The sequence below is a fragment of the Cygnus atratus genome, chromosome 1 (assembly GCF_013377495.2).
Source record: "Cygnus atratus isolate AKBS03 ecotype Queensland, Australia chromosome 1, CAtr_DNAZoo_HiC_assembly, whole genome shotgun sequence".
Lineage (NCBI taxonomy): Eukaryota > Metazoa > Chordata > Aves > Anseriformes > Anatidae > Cygnus > Cygnus atratus.
This window is the reverse complement of record NC_066362.1, coordinates 89,548,042-89,563,592: the sequence shown is the minus strand read 5'-3', so window position 1 is coordinate 89,563,592 and position 15,551 is coordinate 89,548,042. Positions and strand designations below refer to the sequence as shown.

General features: G+C 39.3%; 2 protein-coding genes across 40 annotated transcripts in view; both read left to right on the top strand.

Moving 5' to 3' along the window:
• The window catches only part of PHLDB2 (pleckstrin homology like domain family B member 2), a 113,176-nt gene extending 106,597 nt beyond the window's left edge, over positions 1–6,579 (top strand). For all 38 annotated transcript variants that reach the window (XM_050708326.1, XM_050708330.1, XM_050708327.1 and 35 more), the window contains 3 exons: positions 261–480; positions 3,822–3,907; positions 4,626–6,579. In XM_050708326.1, coding sequence (XP_050564283.1) covers positions 261–480; positions 3,822–3,907; positions 4,626–4,766 — 447 coding nt within the window. In that variant the 3' untranslated portion in view covers positions 4,767–6,579. The remainder of the gene's footprint in view (positions 1–260; positions 481–3,821; positions 3,908–4,625) is intronic.
• Positions 6,580–7,134: 555 nt separating this feature from the next.
• ABHD10 (abhydrolase domain containing 10, depalmitoylase) lies at positions 7,135–13,681 on the top strand. Of its 2 annotated transcripts, XM_035540569.2 has the most exons (5): positions 7,135–7,289; positions 10,201–10,384; positions 11,209–11,320; positions 12,254–12,391; positions 12,832–13,681. In XM_035540569.2, exons 1-5 carry the CDS (start codon positions 7,208–7,210, stop codon positions 13,171–13,173), a joined length of 858 nt encoding a protein of 285 aa, XP_035396462.1. In that variant the 5' UTR covers positions 7,135–7,207; the 3' UTR covers positions 13,174–13,681. The 2 variants fall into 2 exon arrangements, with proteins under 2 accessions (XP_035396462.1, XP_035396463.1); XM_035540570.2 differs by lacking the exon at positions 12,254–12,391 and having other exon boundaries at positions 7,137–7,289.
• The last annotated feature ends 1,870 nt before the right edge of the window (positions 13,682–15,551 follow it).

Below are 15,551 nucleotides of genomic sequence, written 5' to 3'. Positions count from 1 at the left end.
CCCTGTTTTGCCAGCTCATCAACTGATGATTTCAAGAAACTCCTATGCTCTAATTTCATTTTTACTAAGGTGCATACACTTTGTAAAAGTAATTTTTCAGGATCTTTAAAGAAAACAATGGCTGCAGCAAAACTTGTTTATTTTTTGTTACCATAATTTTAGAATCTGTGGGCTGTTTGCAATTATGACCTTGTAGCAGAAGGAGTGAAAGAGAAGTTAAGATTTATGTTAAAATAATGATTTTATTTTCTTCATTGCAGGCTCGTCCCTTGACTCGCTATTTGCCCATTAGAAAGGAAGACTTTGATCTACGAAGTCACATTGAAACAGCTGGTCACAACATAGAGACCTGTTACCACGTCTCCCTCACAGAGAAGACCTGCCGAGGCTTTCTGATTAAGATGGGAGGGAAAATTAAGACATGGAAAAAACGATGGTTTGTTTTTGACAGAAACAAGAGAACTTTTACATACTATGCAGGTAGGTTGTAGGATCGCTGTTAGGCTATATCTGTCCCTCTTATTTTCCTGTCAACTTGGTTGAGTTATGAAGATGTAGCGAGTCCCAAATAAAGCTTACAGTTCCATTTTATTTTGTATTTTACATATACCCTCAGGATTGATGCAGTCTCTTCCCTACTGTTTAATCCTAATGTCAGAAAGGACACAACAGTGCATAACTGATGAAGGGAGATGTGGACAAGGAAAAGGAAAGGAAAAGAAAAAAATCACAACATTTCTAGTACATAGAATAATGGCTCCACCTAATTCATTCTTAAATACGATATACTTCCGTCAGTGACGGAACGATTTCTTGTACCTATCATAAAAGAGTAAAATTTATGATACTTATCATAAACATTAAATGGAATGCTTCTGTAGTCCCATCACTTGATGTACCAAAAAGTATTTCAGAATATTTAATACAGAGAAGTAGATTTTTTGCATTTGCCATATTTTGAGAGTCTAAGGAATTTCAAAATGGACAACATGTAATACTCAAGAGTTTTCTGTAGACTGAAGTGTGTTATAATGTGATATATGGAGCCATTAGAAGCAATATGCTGTTATCTCAGGTCAAAACCAGAAATTAGAAATTTAAAAATTTGTATGTCTTACAGATAGCTGTGCAAATCTATACATAGTTTGATTTTCAAGTTTCAGAGGAAGCCAGAAAAATGATTTTGCATTGTGAATTTTTATTGTTAGGAGAGGCTGGACAGGGGCATAAGTGAAATGGTAATTGCTAAGAAGCAGAAGAAAACAACTGGTACCAAAAGCCCAAACTGTTCCCTTTCTTTTTATGACATTACTGCTTTCCAGAAAGTTATGAGGAACTTAAAATTGATGGGGGGCATTGCTAGGTCCATCTTTTTTAAAATACATTATTTGAGTTCATTACGTATAAAATGACTGTTTCTTACTAGTTTGCAATAACATTGTCAAGAATGTGAGAAGCAAACGTTCTTTTTTACTTTGTTCTTAACATCTGGTATATTGGTTAGCAAGGCCTGTAACATACAGTAGTGTCCTCATCTGGTACTGATTTTTTTTTTTAAAGTAGTTGTGTTGCTAGTTAACAGTTTTGGTTTTGAGTGCAGTACAGCTTCCATAATGCGTTTTAATTACCACAGAAAACTTTTCATAATGTCTCAAGGACTCCAGCCAAAAAACAGTTTCATGAGAATTCTGTTAAGAGCTGAGCAAAAATGCAGCTGCCTGCATGAGTGAGTATTTCTCCAGATCTTTAAATATATAGTAACTTCCAAAATAAATTTTGGTACTGTGCGTTCAGAAAAATTAAACTCTAAGTTGAATATACTGGTATATTGCTTTAGTTCCGCAAGTCTACTAAACTGAAGAACTTAAGCTAAAATCTGAAAATCTAGTACACAGACAGTATACTTTGCTGTATAGTATTGTATTCAGCTCTGTATAGCATATGCTGTAATGTAGTAATCTTATACCTCTACTGGTCCCCTATGGGGTGGCAGGGAGTTTCCCAACACAACATCATTTCATCTATGGAATTTCTTTTCGCCATCATCTGACACTTTGGAAACTGACGGCATCTACTGATGGGATGTAAGCTGAGGTCATGAGAATTGAAAACGACAGCAGAATCTGTCATGAGACTAAGATGTTCTGTTTGTCTAAGATGTCTGTTTAGATGACTATCCACCGTCGAGGCGATACTAACTTGGGGAGAAAGGCATTATATTCCCCAAATACAAGAGTACTGGAGGAAGTTTGCCCTTCAGTATCACATGCAGTTCTGATTTTCCTTAACAACCGCTGGGATTATTTAACACTGCAGGAAAGCGGAGGATATTTGAGATGCTTATCTGTCTTTGTTCCTTTTTCCTGTGGAATGTTATAGTTGAGTGCTAAGTTTATGGTCTGTATTCTCCTTGCCCCAGTGAATCACTAGCTGATGCTGGGTCAGAAGACAAGCATAGTGTGCTCTGTTGGCCCATACGCCATGGACTGTTCTCTGTCATGCATTAAGGCACCACTTACATGTAAAGCCAGACTTCAAATTCTTTTTTAACTCATCCTCCTTTCTAGATACAACACGCGGTAATATTTTGTCTTTCCTGATTGGGTCTACATATAAAAAATAAATGGCAAATAAGAGGCCGTGTGCGGGCCATATGGAAAATCAACCTTCTTAAACTTTTTCTTTTTAAAATGTCCTAGTAAGAGCTACAGATGACTTGAAACTTTTTTTGGATTCTTAGGCTGGAACTTCACATGTGAGATTTCTTGCAAGTAGATACCTAAAATAGTTTAGAATCGACAACCTGCATGTGTCCACTTCTTTCCATTTCCTTTCAAGGGAGATTGTCAGCTGCGTCTCCAGTGCAGATATCAGAACTTAAGTGAGAAGATTCCCAGCCTTTATTTCAGCTTTGCTGCAGTGGGACATTGGTGCCACAAACACTGTTCCATTGGGTACAAGCTACTTCTTATGAATGGCCTCCCTCAACTAACTATCCATTCAGTCATTATTACCTCTGGCGCTTCTTTTCTTCAGAGGGTCTTTTGCTTTGGAAGGGTCTCTGGCAAACGGGGCAAACTATGGCTAATTAATTTGGCTTTTACCTTGGGTGTCGCAGAGTAGGAAAATGTTCACAGACAATTACAATGCTGAGGCCGGTGCACAGGAACTCTGACCTTGTACACTTTTTCATGTCTCAGAGCTCACAGAAACTTGCCCCTGACCTGGTAACCTTATATTTGAATACTAAGTGTTAGCTAGAGACTATGGGAGATTATTAAGAACAGGAGGAAACATTTGTAAATAAGTATAAGCACAAATGATATTCTAATGTAAAGCTTTTGCTATCAAACTGTATTTCAAAATTGTTTTTCATAATTTTCTTTGAAGAAAAACTGTGGGTCTTAATCTGTTAGCTATGATGTAGTACTTTAGCAATATCTGAAGTCTGGCTGGTTTTCATGTAATTGGAAGATTGGATTTATCTCAGAGACATCTCTTCCCCCTGTGGCTAATACTGGACAAAAGGTTTAAATGCTTCAGTGAGGGACTGACTTAAAAACAGATGAGAAAACTGCAAAAGCCTTATTTCCTTGGAAACAAGGCAGTGAAGAAGGCAAATTAAAGTAGGAAATACATCTCTTTTAACTCAACCATCCAACTGGTGAGATGCTGAAAATTTCTGGGGGGATTTCACAAGCAGAAGTGTTAATCTAGTAACTTAATCTGCTGAACATATGTAGAAATGCAAATTAGCCTTTTGCTTCTTCAAGTGTTGTTCATTTCAGTTTTAAAATGTAACTTTCTCTTTTCCATTTCAGACAAACATGAAACTAAATTAAAAGGTGTAATTTATTTTCAAGCTATTGAAGAAGTCTATTATGATCATCTAAAGAATGCATATAAGGTAAACTTTCTTTTTACCTGAGTATTATATGGCAGTACCCAAAGTATGCTAGCTGCTGTAAAATTAACGGGAGAGCTAACATTATTTAAAACAAACAAACAAAACAAAAACAGGGTGGAAGAAAAGGAAGATGAAGCCAGAGTAGCTGTTAACACTGTTCTTTTATACTGATGAAAGCAGAGACGGTTCCCCGTGGCATTTGCTGTGAGGAGTTCCTTAGTCCATGGGCAAGATCACTGAAAACAGTGGCTTTGGTAAATCAAGAGATGGCTGTATGCATCTGTCACAGGGAGGGAGTTAGCTGCTACTTGCAGCTGATGGCAGCCCCTGCCGCACATATAACGGAGATGACCTGAATATATCCTTGGCACATGGATCTGTGAAAGCTGAAGTGGTTTTGACTGCTGGACATAATACCTGCTCAAGGGGAGTTAATTGTTTGGGCATGAAGCAACAGTTTGGAGGCAATGGTTGTGTAATAGTCTACTGAAAATAAGTCATTAAAAGTGTTGATTCTGGATGCAAATACTTTAAATGCATCTCTGTCCCCAGTGCTGCAATGTTGGATGCAGTGCTTCCAAATTTTGCATTCTTATATTTCTCCCTAACCCTGTCCTGAATCTCCCTGTAAGCAATGATATTTCTGGTTCTAATAAATGGCTTTGATTTTTCATTCTTTTGATAACCTTCTTTCTGCTTCTTTTTTGCTTTATTTTAGAGTCCCAACCCACTACTCACTTTCAGTGTTAAGACACACGACCGGATATACTATATGGTTGCTCCTACGCCAGAAGCCATGAGGATATGGATGGATGTTATTGTTACAGGCGCAGAAGGCTACACCCACTTCATGTTATAACAAAATGGGGCAATAGGGCATACTGCAATAACAGAACATATGAAGTTAGCCATATGTAGTAAAATCTGAAAAGCTGCGTAAAATACCAGTGAATACTCTGAAATAGCCTCCTTATGATATGCACCCAAAACCTGAGAATGAAAGTTTTATAAATGCATTGAAAAGGGGGACCTTTTACTTATTTTAATTGATCTTTATCGAAGCAAAAGAGCTAAGGCTGTTGAGAAAATCATAGTGCTCCAAAATGAATAATCAGGCAACTTAAATTACGTCTTGATTCAATGATAATTTTGTACAAATTCTCTTATGTAGAGAACGTCTACATAAAGTTTACAAATGTGTGTGTTCTCATCAGTATGCAAAAATCCTAGTAATGGAACAAAAAAGTGTAATAGCATATATTTTAATATGCAGCATTTGACATTTATAGATGATTAGGTAACTTTTTAAAACTTTTAGTCAAGTATTTTATAAAAATATAAATAAAAAGCAGCCCTAAGGTACACACAATTCATGCCTTAGTAGCTAAGTATTACAACAGAGCCAAAGAGTTACATGACTCCCTTACTGTAATGTTTCGAAGTGTTCGTTGTACTTAACTTTCTGTAAGGAGACAGTGCCAAAACTCTTCATGATTTTTAAAGTAATTAAATTTTACAATATTCTGTGTGTTTAATCACACAGTGACACAAACTGTGTGTTTCAAGTCTGTATTTATGGAGCTCAAGAAAAAAGAGGACAGCTTTATTAAGATGGGATTTATCCACAAGGCTATGAAACGGAAACACATGTATTAATTTTGTCATCAGGAGGACTTTTGTTTTTTAATCCTCCACATCGAATAGAATGAGCTGATTCTGGATCCTGCAGCAATTTTATTTTGTGTGGTCAGGTCCCATCTAATGTGGTTCTAATCTTACTCTGTGCCAAGTGAATGCTCTATTGAAACCTTGCAAACTTTGGTCCCCATGAAGCCAGCATCAAAGTATCTAAATTCTTTGAAGCCAAGTTTCCAGCTCAGGAGATTTTTTAAAAGCATATCTGCACAGAATAATGCTGCAGATAGAATCTGACAAACTCTTAAGAGTTTACACTAAGCAGTGTATGAATAAAAACCCTGAAACTATTAAGTAGCAGGGGTTTAGGGACTCCTAAAACGATGAAAATATGGAGGGTATGGTGGTCTCCCATTTTAGAATCAAGAATCACATCCAAGTCCTTGAGTAATATTGCAAAACCTCAATTATTTAATTGAACTGAACGTCAAGGAAGTCTCTTATGCTCTGACTTTAAAGAGGTTCTATTTCAGTAATCAAAACTTGTGCCATGTGGTTTGTGTAATAAAAAAAAAGCACATTAGGCTTTTTTTCTTGATGGAAAGTTAGTGGCTTTTGATGGAGCAAATTAAAAACTGTTAAGCAGAATAGAAGTATGCTGGCAAAATATTTTTGTTATCCTATTTAAACCCTGTATCTGTAACACATGGGATGAATTCTTCTTTGTGGCATACACAGGTGATATGGTTGCTCTAGCATGACATGGCAGTTTTGACTTGAATCACAAAAGAAGGAAGGGTTACTGCAAGGTAATTGGTATCATCTGTGCAGATCACAGCTTGTAATCTAATGATTTAAAACACTATCAGAAATGAACTGCTTTGTTTTATATAATTATTATTTTTTTCCCGATGTATCTTGATTTTAATTCTAAGTATGGTTATAAAGGTTTTCTAATCATGATTTTTGTATCCTGCATGATGCGATGAAGGCATTTCAATAAACATTTTTAAAAATAAACTTGTTTTAAACATTCACTCGATTCTTTATCCTGGTGTGTTTGTGCTCGTCTTTCAAATAATGTTGTATACATTTGAACAAGCATGTCTGTGTTTCTCAGTAAAAATGTTACCATTCCATGTGTTTCCCCGTAGAAGAGGTACGGAAAACAACTTTTAGATGGCAGTGAAATTATGAGTGGGGATTGGGGTGTACATACGTGTATTATATAACACACTCCTCATTTTTATGACCGCCCCGTTTGAGAAACATATCACCAGCCTTGGCTGCGGCATTTATTTAGATATAAAGCAAGAATTGCTCAGGGGCCTCCCTCTTTCCCTAATATCTGGCTAGGAGGTGACTCGACGGCAAGTAGCCACCACCCCACCGTGGAAGCCCGGCGCTTTTTGACTCCTCCCCTGCCTCGGGCCCGATCGTTCCCCAGAGAGGGCACCTGCTCCCCGAGCCCACCCCCTGTCGGCGCAGGAGAGCCGAAGCGAGGAGGCCCGGGGGCCTCGCACCGTCCTGCCCTGCCCTGCCGTCCCTCCGGGCCGGGCGGGCACGTTCCGCCCCGCAGCGGCTGCCAGGAGCCGCGGGGCCGGGCGGCAGGCCCGTCACGCAGCCGCCATTTGCTGGCCGCCGCCGCATGCGCGCTCCTGCGCCATGGCGGCCATGGGCGCGGCGCGGGGGCTGCGGGGGGCCGGCGGCTTGTGGCAGCCGCTGCGGGCGGCCCCGGGGCTCGCTGGTAAGGCACAAGCCCCTGGGCAGCCCCCCTGGCCGCGGCCCTGGGTGGGCACGGAGGCGGGAGGGCCGGGGGTTGCCTCGTCGTGGCGGCTCGGGGTGTGCGCTGAGGGGCGGGCGGGCGCTGCCGCCCCCGAGATGGCGGGGAGTGCCAGGGGGGATCGTGAGGGGCAAAGCGGGCTGGGGTCAGCCGGCAGCCCCCTGCCCGACGGAGCTGCGTTCACCCGCTGCTGCTCCAGGCCCTGCCTACGTGGTAGTGCCGGGGCGTTCCGCAGGGTGTTTGGGGATTTCTTCGGCTTTGATGGGTGGCTGTGCTGTCAGTCGTGGCTGCTGCGAGTTGTAACTCAATTAAATTGCAGGGTTTTTGGAAGGAATAGAGTTTCATAGCATCGGGCAGGTATCCTATGCCTTCCTCTAGTTAACGTCTGCTGTCCATACATGGCTTTTGGTACTAGACACCACCATGCACCCTGCACAAGTGCTCCCCTGCTCTTCCCGAGGTCTTTCACTGAAATCAGGAGGAGAAATTACTGGATAGCTCTTCAGTTATTGATGGCTTCGACTCCAAAGAGAGTGCGACCCCAGTGAAGTGGGCTCTCTGGTGGGCTGGCTGAGGAGGTTGCTTTAGGTGTTTGGATTATTCGGCTTAGCATTACTGCCAATGCACTTAGAGTAACTTGTCAAGTGCACGAGACTAGTTCACAAGATAGTTTGGACAGCAGCTGTGTTTGTAGCTCGGTTTAAACCCTGCCCAGTGTCAATTTGAGGACACCTCCAGAGGGCTGCAGGATGCTGGCCTGTTGTACCTAATCACTTCCAAGATGGTAATCAAGGCTTAAGGGAGGGACCAATACTCCTAACCCTTTTTTTCTATGAGGTGTAGCAATTCTTGGTGTACCTCTTACTGACAGGTGAAGAAGTGACTGGCGTACTTACAGAAACACACACGAACCAGAGGTTGTAGGGTGAATGCATCTAAATAAATATACTTCTCTTGTGGTGTTTATTCCCCTTCATAATAATCAGTGCATTGGTAGAATAAAGAACTGTCCCATCTTTTCATGAGATTTAGTGGTTTTAATCTCTAGTTCAAATGGGATAATTTCTATTAGAGTAGAACACCAAATGCTCGCTGTATTCTGTGTCTTTTCTGCACGTACCTTTACTCATGCATGTGCAATGGAGGAAAAAAAAAAAAGCTTGAATATAATATATCTGATAGTGAGAGAAAGCAGCAGAACAGTGAAGTGGTGTGATGCTGTCAAGGCCTGTTTTTGCAGTGTTTTACCCAATGTTTATACCGCCAGGAAGGCCTGGTATACCATTTGGGGCTGTGCAGGCTCTGTACCCCACTGTTGATTAGCAGCATTCAAGAACCAGGCCTCTTCTAACCCAAGAATTAAGAGTGTCAAAGTCTTATCAGAAGTCTAGACCAAGCTTTCAGTTTAACAAATTAATCTTGCTGAGTGAGATAATAGAGTGGATTAATTCCTCTTAACACCTCTCTATAAACCACTTACCTTCACCCATAGTAGAGATACAACTTACTGCTAAGATTAGATTGAATACTGTAGCAGCCACTGAGATTCAGCATCGTGTTCGTTTGGTAGTGTTTCCTTTGTTAATCTCTTTTTCTTGGTGGAAACTATATTTTTGGATGGTTATTAATGTGAATAACAGCCCAGCCTAGTGTTTTCTTTTCAGATATGTCTGGTTTGTTATCTTGAACCAAAACAAAGCAATTTTAAGTTCCCAGTACACCGATGGGAAAAATGCTTATTATTGTGGGTCTAATAATACGTTGCAGGTCACTTTGACAGAAGTTGAACTAAATGATCTTGCATTTTATTAAATATTTCCAAAATATTAGGTTCTCAGAGTGGTATTTCATTCTGGATAACTGTAGAACAATCTGAATACTGGTATAATTTATCCCCTCCAGCAGGAATGAACAAATCCACGTGACGGGATATCTGTGCCTCTTTAGGAGATGTATAAGAAAATCATAGATCTATAGTGGTCCACTCTTTCTCCTTATGGTGTGTGTTTAATGTATTATTTTGTATTTACATACGTTTAAATACACACATTAAAACATACTTTTTTTTTTTTAATTTTCTATGTTTCATGTCTGAGGAAAAGACTGCTGTTTAGATGGCAGTGTTAAGTAACTTGACTTGGAGCTTATCACCCTGTTTATTTTCAGTGTTACTAGCAATAATCTTTTAACTTAGGCAGAAATGTCTGTGGATGGTATGATGAGAAAGGCTGCATGTTATTTACTTTATTTGTTTCTGAACAAAGCTAATGTTCACCTTGGAAAAGGTAAAATCAGAAGCTTCTTTCCAAATTCCCACTTTGGGATTTCCCCGCTGTATGGCTCCCGCATAGATCTGGTGGGTCTAGGGTTTTGATGCAGTTGAAGTTTTGACCTGCAGTTGCGATTTTAATGAAAATTTGACATCTCGTGTACTTGTAAACTTACCATCGCACACAGTACTTTGGGTGCAAAATTAATCTTCTTGAAATTCACTCTTGAAAAACAAAAAAAGGAAAAATAAAAAGTTTAAGTGGATGAGAAGGCTGCTACTTCATGTGAGATGAGGAAATATTCAAGATGGTGTAGAACATGGGGTCAAATGAAGTATAGCAAATCTTAGCATTTGTCTTCTGTTGGCCACTTTGCTAATTCCTGAGTGGACTCCTTGCATGGTTGGCTTTAGTACTGAGCAACCTCAAGTCATTAAGTTATAGTCATTGAAAAGTGTAGGAGGCACTTTTATTTTTCTTTCCTCTTGAGCCTAAGCATCTTAATTTCACATATGTACACAGTTCCTGAATTCTAATTTTATAAAATGTTAGCATTTCTGCCAGCGTTATCTTGACGATTATACTAAAACAAATGTTTTTATTAGTTTGCAGGCAGAAGTCATCAGTCAGCTTTTTGACTCGACCAGATCGACCAAATCTAGCTTACCATAGACTAAAAGGCAGGAATCCAGGGGTTATTTTCCTTCCAGGCTTTAATTCCAATATGAATGGTCAGAAAGCAACTGCCCTTGAGGATTTCTGCAGCTCTCTAGGTCATGCCTTCGTCAGGTACATTAAAGTGTTGTTCTCGAGGAAATGAAACAACTGTCATAGGTTGGGAGAGGGGGGGTTAACAAAAACATGTAGACTGGTGTTTGGGTTGGAATGCGTGCTGTGCTGTACACAAGCTAATGAGTGTCTTTTTTGCATTTCAGACATAGGCTTTCTGTCAGTTGAGGAACTGAGATAAATCACGAGAATGTATTTTGAAAGAAATTCAGAAGATTCTGTGATAAATTTCTGTATTCTAGCCAGCACTGTGTATTACATTAAAGCTACAGACACAACACTGAAAAAGAAAGAAAACCTTTAGAAATGTTAGTTGTAGCGCCCAGAATTCTGTTTTTCCTTCTAAACTATCATTATAAAGCATGCTTTTTAATTACCAAATATTACTAAGCTGTTCAGTGCCTTCTGTGCCTATAGAAGAACACGGATGTGCTTGCTGATATTCTGCTTAGATAGGCTAGTTTGCATGCTAAGCTTCATAAGTCTTCCCAATTTGATACAGCATTTGGAAGAGATTTTATACTTCTAAGCTGAAGTATGTTGCTTTTTGGCTTACAGAGAGCTTATCAAATTCATAGTATGGGAAATACCCTGGTAAATTTGAATATTGTTACATGAAACGTTCTCCTTGTTGCATAGGTGTATCTAAACCTCTTTTCATGTGGTTTCTGGTGATATTTAGTGATACGCAGGACCAAGTAAGAAAATACTCAGTGCAGTATGTTGTCCTGTGTTTAATTTTTATTAAACAACACTGTTCAGTTTTAGCCTCCGTGCTGCTGTAGACAGTACTACGACTTTCATTTTGATGCTTACTTTTTCAGATTTGATTATACAGGATGTGGAAGTTCAAGTGGTAACTTTGAGGAGTGTACAATTGGGAAGTGGAGAAAAGATGTTCTGTCTATACTGGATGAACTTACAGATGGACCACAGGTTATGTTTTGTTTTTAAATATAAAACGTTTTAGTTCCTCGAGATGGAATGACATATAATCAAAAAGAGGCTATAGTAGGTCTAGGGAAGAGTAGCACCTCTTTAACAGCTTCCACCTGGTCACTTCCAAGCTGATTCATTTGAAATGTCATGTTCATGGGGCCTCTTTTGCAAACAGGTTGATGACAGCATCATGGGAAGGTGGGTTGCCAGGACCTCACGGAGGCTGGCTGTTGGAGCAGGGCTGTCACTGACAATGGGTTACGTCAGCCCTGGCTTTCTCCCAGGAGGTTTGGGAAGGGTTTGTGGTGAAGATTCCAACTAACAGGCAGCAAGGAACCATTCCCGTGCTGCGCAGCCCTCCTCATGGAGAAGCGTGGCTTTGTCCCAGTGCTGATGCATTAACTGAAAGGTTTACAGGACTGTTAAAAGTTAAGGTACTCTGTATGATAAAATAGCTTAAAAAATCAGCAAAAGCAGCATTTGGCTTCTTCAGTTACTTCAGAAATGATTGTAAGAAACCTAATCTTCTGCAACCTGGGAAAACCTAGTATTGTGTTTAAAAGCATTTTGTTTATGAATTGCTTTTGTTGACCTCTGTCACTGCACTGAACCTTTACGATATGCCTTTATTTTAAGAAAGAAACTAAGCATGCTTGTGATACTGAATTGTTTCAACTCTCATTTTGTTTACAGTGTTTCAGTCTCAGAGAGCAATAACCAGCCATGTCAAACAAAAAGAATAGTAAAATTCCAGATTCTGTGGTGCTTACTCAGGCAAAATTTCCGCTGGAGGTGACAGCAGTTCTGCCTGGGTAAGGACAGCAGGATTATGCCCAAGGTTTAAGTAGTTAAACTGAAAGCTGATGTTTTGTAAAAGGGGAAAAAAAGGCTTTTTCCTATAAAATAACATCTTATTTTTTCTCTCTTAAGATTCTGGTGGGCTCCAGCTTAGGTGGATGGCTGATGCTTCATGCCGCGATAGCACGCCCAGATAAAGTAGCTGCTCTAGTTGGAGTAGCTGTAGCAGCAGACTATGTTGTAACAACCTTTAAGAGGCTTCCCATTGAGGTAAAGCTGATGGTTGTGTTTTGTGCAATCTAAAAATCGGTCAAGCATATAAGAAATTCTGTTGTTTGAGCTGTCCGTTTATTGCAGTATCCCAGTATTTTGTGTTTGTAGGGGAGGCAAGTTGAAAATGTACGTCAATTGAAGTGTCTGCAAAATCCAGTGCTTCTAGGATGGAGCTGGTGTGAATACTAGAATGTGAATGTGGCATGTAAGGCATGAAGTCAGATCCGTGTTGTTCTGCAGTCTGTTAGATTTCAGTGTTAGAATATCTTCATTAGTTTTAAAATGGGTTTGAATCCTCTTCAGCTTACATTCAGTAATCTGAATAGGCTTGTGCTTTCAAGGAGGAAGATTTAAGTGAATTTAGAACAGAAATAAATTGAGGAACTCTAAAAGCTCGTAACATCAGTCGTGTATACTTTGCTCTCTTTTTTTTGTAGACACAAAAAGAAATAGAAGAAAAAGGTGAATGGAAGTTTCCAACAAAGTATAATGAGGAAGGATATTACTCCGTGACATACGACTTCATTAAGGAAGCAGAAAATCACTGTTTGTTGAGTAGTCCCATTCCTATAACGTGTCCTGTCCGGCTCATTCACGGCATGAAGGATAGTGATGTCCCCTGGCAGATCTCTATGCAAGTCGCTGATCGCATCCTGAGCAAAGATGTGGATGTCATCCTCCGCAAAACTGGCCAGCATCGAATGAGTGAGAAGGAAGATACCAAACTTCTTGTGAATACCGTTGATGATTTAATCGACAAGTTGTCAACACTAGTATAAGCTGCAGAGTAGCATAAAGACACGAACTCTACGCCTGACTCTTTTCCATGAGTAGCAGAAAACCCTGTTCGTAACGAGATGATGCTAGGGCTGTGACAATCACAGTAGGAACTGAGCTTTACCTGCTGTTTCCTTACCTCTGTTATGTAAATACAGGTGTTTTATTAATGCTGCTTTTGCACAGATAGTCCAAAGTGTGAGGAAGTGCTGCTGTTGGGTTCGGAACCTCTACTTTACCACTGAAACCTTTTTTCACAGATTTCCTACCCTTTTGTACTGAAACGTTCGTTCGTTTTTTGTTACTATTGGTCTGTACAGTACAGCTTCGGTTTCCCATGTCTGATGCCTTCTCAATAATGTCCTTTTGCTGTAACTTCCTTGTGTTTTGTCTGAAACCATCTGTGCGAGGCAAAACACAAGTGTCTGCTAATGTTATTGTTAGTAGAAATAGCAAACAACATGAAGCATAGCAAACAGATTTCCAATAAATGATTATACTGTTCTTAAATAGTGTTAAAATTGTAAAAGGCACACCCTGATTGTGTTTTGGGGGTACTACATAAGGAATAAATTAATTTTGGATTACTTTAGAGTTGGATTAAGACTAAATTTTACGAAGATGAATGTCCACGCTCCTCTTATGGGGTTGCCTGCATAGACAGGAATCCCATTGTTAGTGTTTTAAGAGCCTGAGAACACAGGGCCTCAAAGTACAGGTAGAACTCTCTTAAATATGCTCATCGGTAGTGTTTATGTCCTCTTCTGCAGGATTTTTGTAACACTTAATTTGTGGGACTAATACTGAAGGAATAATATGTTCTCTTGGTGTAAAGTCAAGTGAAATTGGATCACTATAATGAGTCATTTACTCCTTCAGTAGCTTCTCGAAAGTGGGTTGTACAGGACGGTAGATCATCACTGCCTCTTTTCTATGACCTGAGGACTGAAAGTTGTTAGGAACAGTGTCTTCCTGAGTTGGAAGTTTGAGGAGCACAATTGCAAGCCTGAGCATCTTGCAGCTGAAACTTGATAGCTGGATAACTCTTTTACCATAAATCGCTTTGGATTACATAGTATACAAATTGAATTGCAAATGTGATGATTAGCTGTTTTTGTCCAAAAATACGGTGTCACTCATACCTTAGGAAGAGCGAGTGAGGAGCTTACGTACGTGAGAGACTGGAATTAGTTCAGGCTGGCCTTTAGGTGAAACATCAGTCAGAAGTATTTAGTAGTTTCTGGCTTTGCTATTTCAAGTAGGAAGTGATGGCACTATTGCTACTTTATAAGACTATGGCTCCCACGGGCAAGGTATTTCTACAGGGTTTGTATTTTTCGGTGTTATTATTGGCAGCAGAAGTACACTGTATAGAGCATTTGATGGGTTACTGTTTTTTTTGTTGGTTTTTTTTTTTTTTAAAAAAGATAAAAACTGAATTTCAGATGACTTCCTATGACAGTTTTATTTAGGCTTCAACACTGAAAAGAAAAACAACAACAACAAAAAAAAAGAAGCTGTGATGTTAATAATGATAATAATAATTCCAGTGTAACAATTCCCTAACTTAGGTTATCTAGCTCAGGTTACTTGACTGAGGAATTATAACGTTCCATGAAATTTTGTTTCCAAGTATTTCTGTTTCTGAGGGGACTAGACCTTTTTTTCTGCCTGTATGAATATGCAGTTCACAACTTTCTTAAACTTTGAAGCTTTAAAACCTCTTGAAGAAATTATTTAGAAAAAAAATTATAACTTAAGCAAATTGCTCATCCGCTTCCATTCCTGAAGATTGAGCTGTATTTATATGTAGTCATTCAACTGTTGCTTATAATAAAATCTGAGAAGTAGATTTTTGTGAGTTTTAAAAGACACAGGTAAATCAGAATTAGTTTATTTCAAAATTTTCTGCTCATAGCTTACCTATGACATTTTTTTAAACTAATTTCTGTCACATCTCTTAGATGTCTCTTTAGGGAAGAAAAAGTTGAAAAAAGTGGGATGCGGTAATTCAGGCATAATTGCTATCAATGAAGGCCTAAAGTTACCAGTTGTGATAGATGTATTTTTGTTCATATTTATTTTTAAAAAACTTAGTAACTGAAAAGTTTTGAGCCTTTTTTTTTTTTTTTCTGAATTGGGTCTTATACCTATAAATGTTCAATTTAACTATAGTAGTTCAGGCAGGGAAAAGTCTTTATATGTCTGCATAATTTGGCATTATGTAACTTTCTTGAAATAATTGCATTGTAATCTTTCAAAGCTTCACTTTAGCATTTATTAAATAATTCATATTTCATGGGTGGGGCCTTTCTGTTGGCAGTGCCTTAGAGCAAGATAGCTGAAAACGAAGTGGAGCAGTTGTGTGAGGGGTTTGGAG

Coding starts and splice junctions, on each gene's coding strand:
- ABHD10 (XM_035540569.2), top strand. CDS start 7,208: ATGGCGGCCATGGGCGCGGCGCGGGGGCTGCGGGGGGCCGGCGGCTTG. Junction 10,385..11,208: donor CTAGGTCATGCCTTCGTCAG/GTACATTAAAGT, acceptor TTACTTTTTCAG/ATTTGATTATACAGGATGTG. Junction 11,321..12,253: donor AACTTACAGATGGACCACAG/GTTATGTTTTGT, acceptor TTCTCTCTTAAG/ATTCTGGTGGGCTCCAGCTT.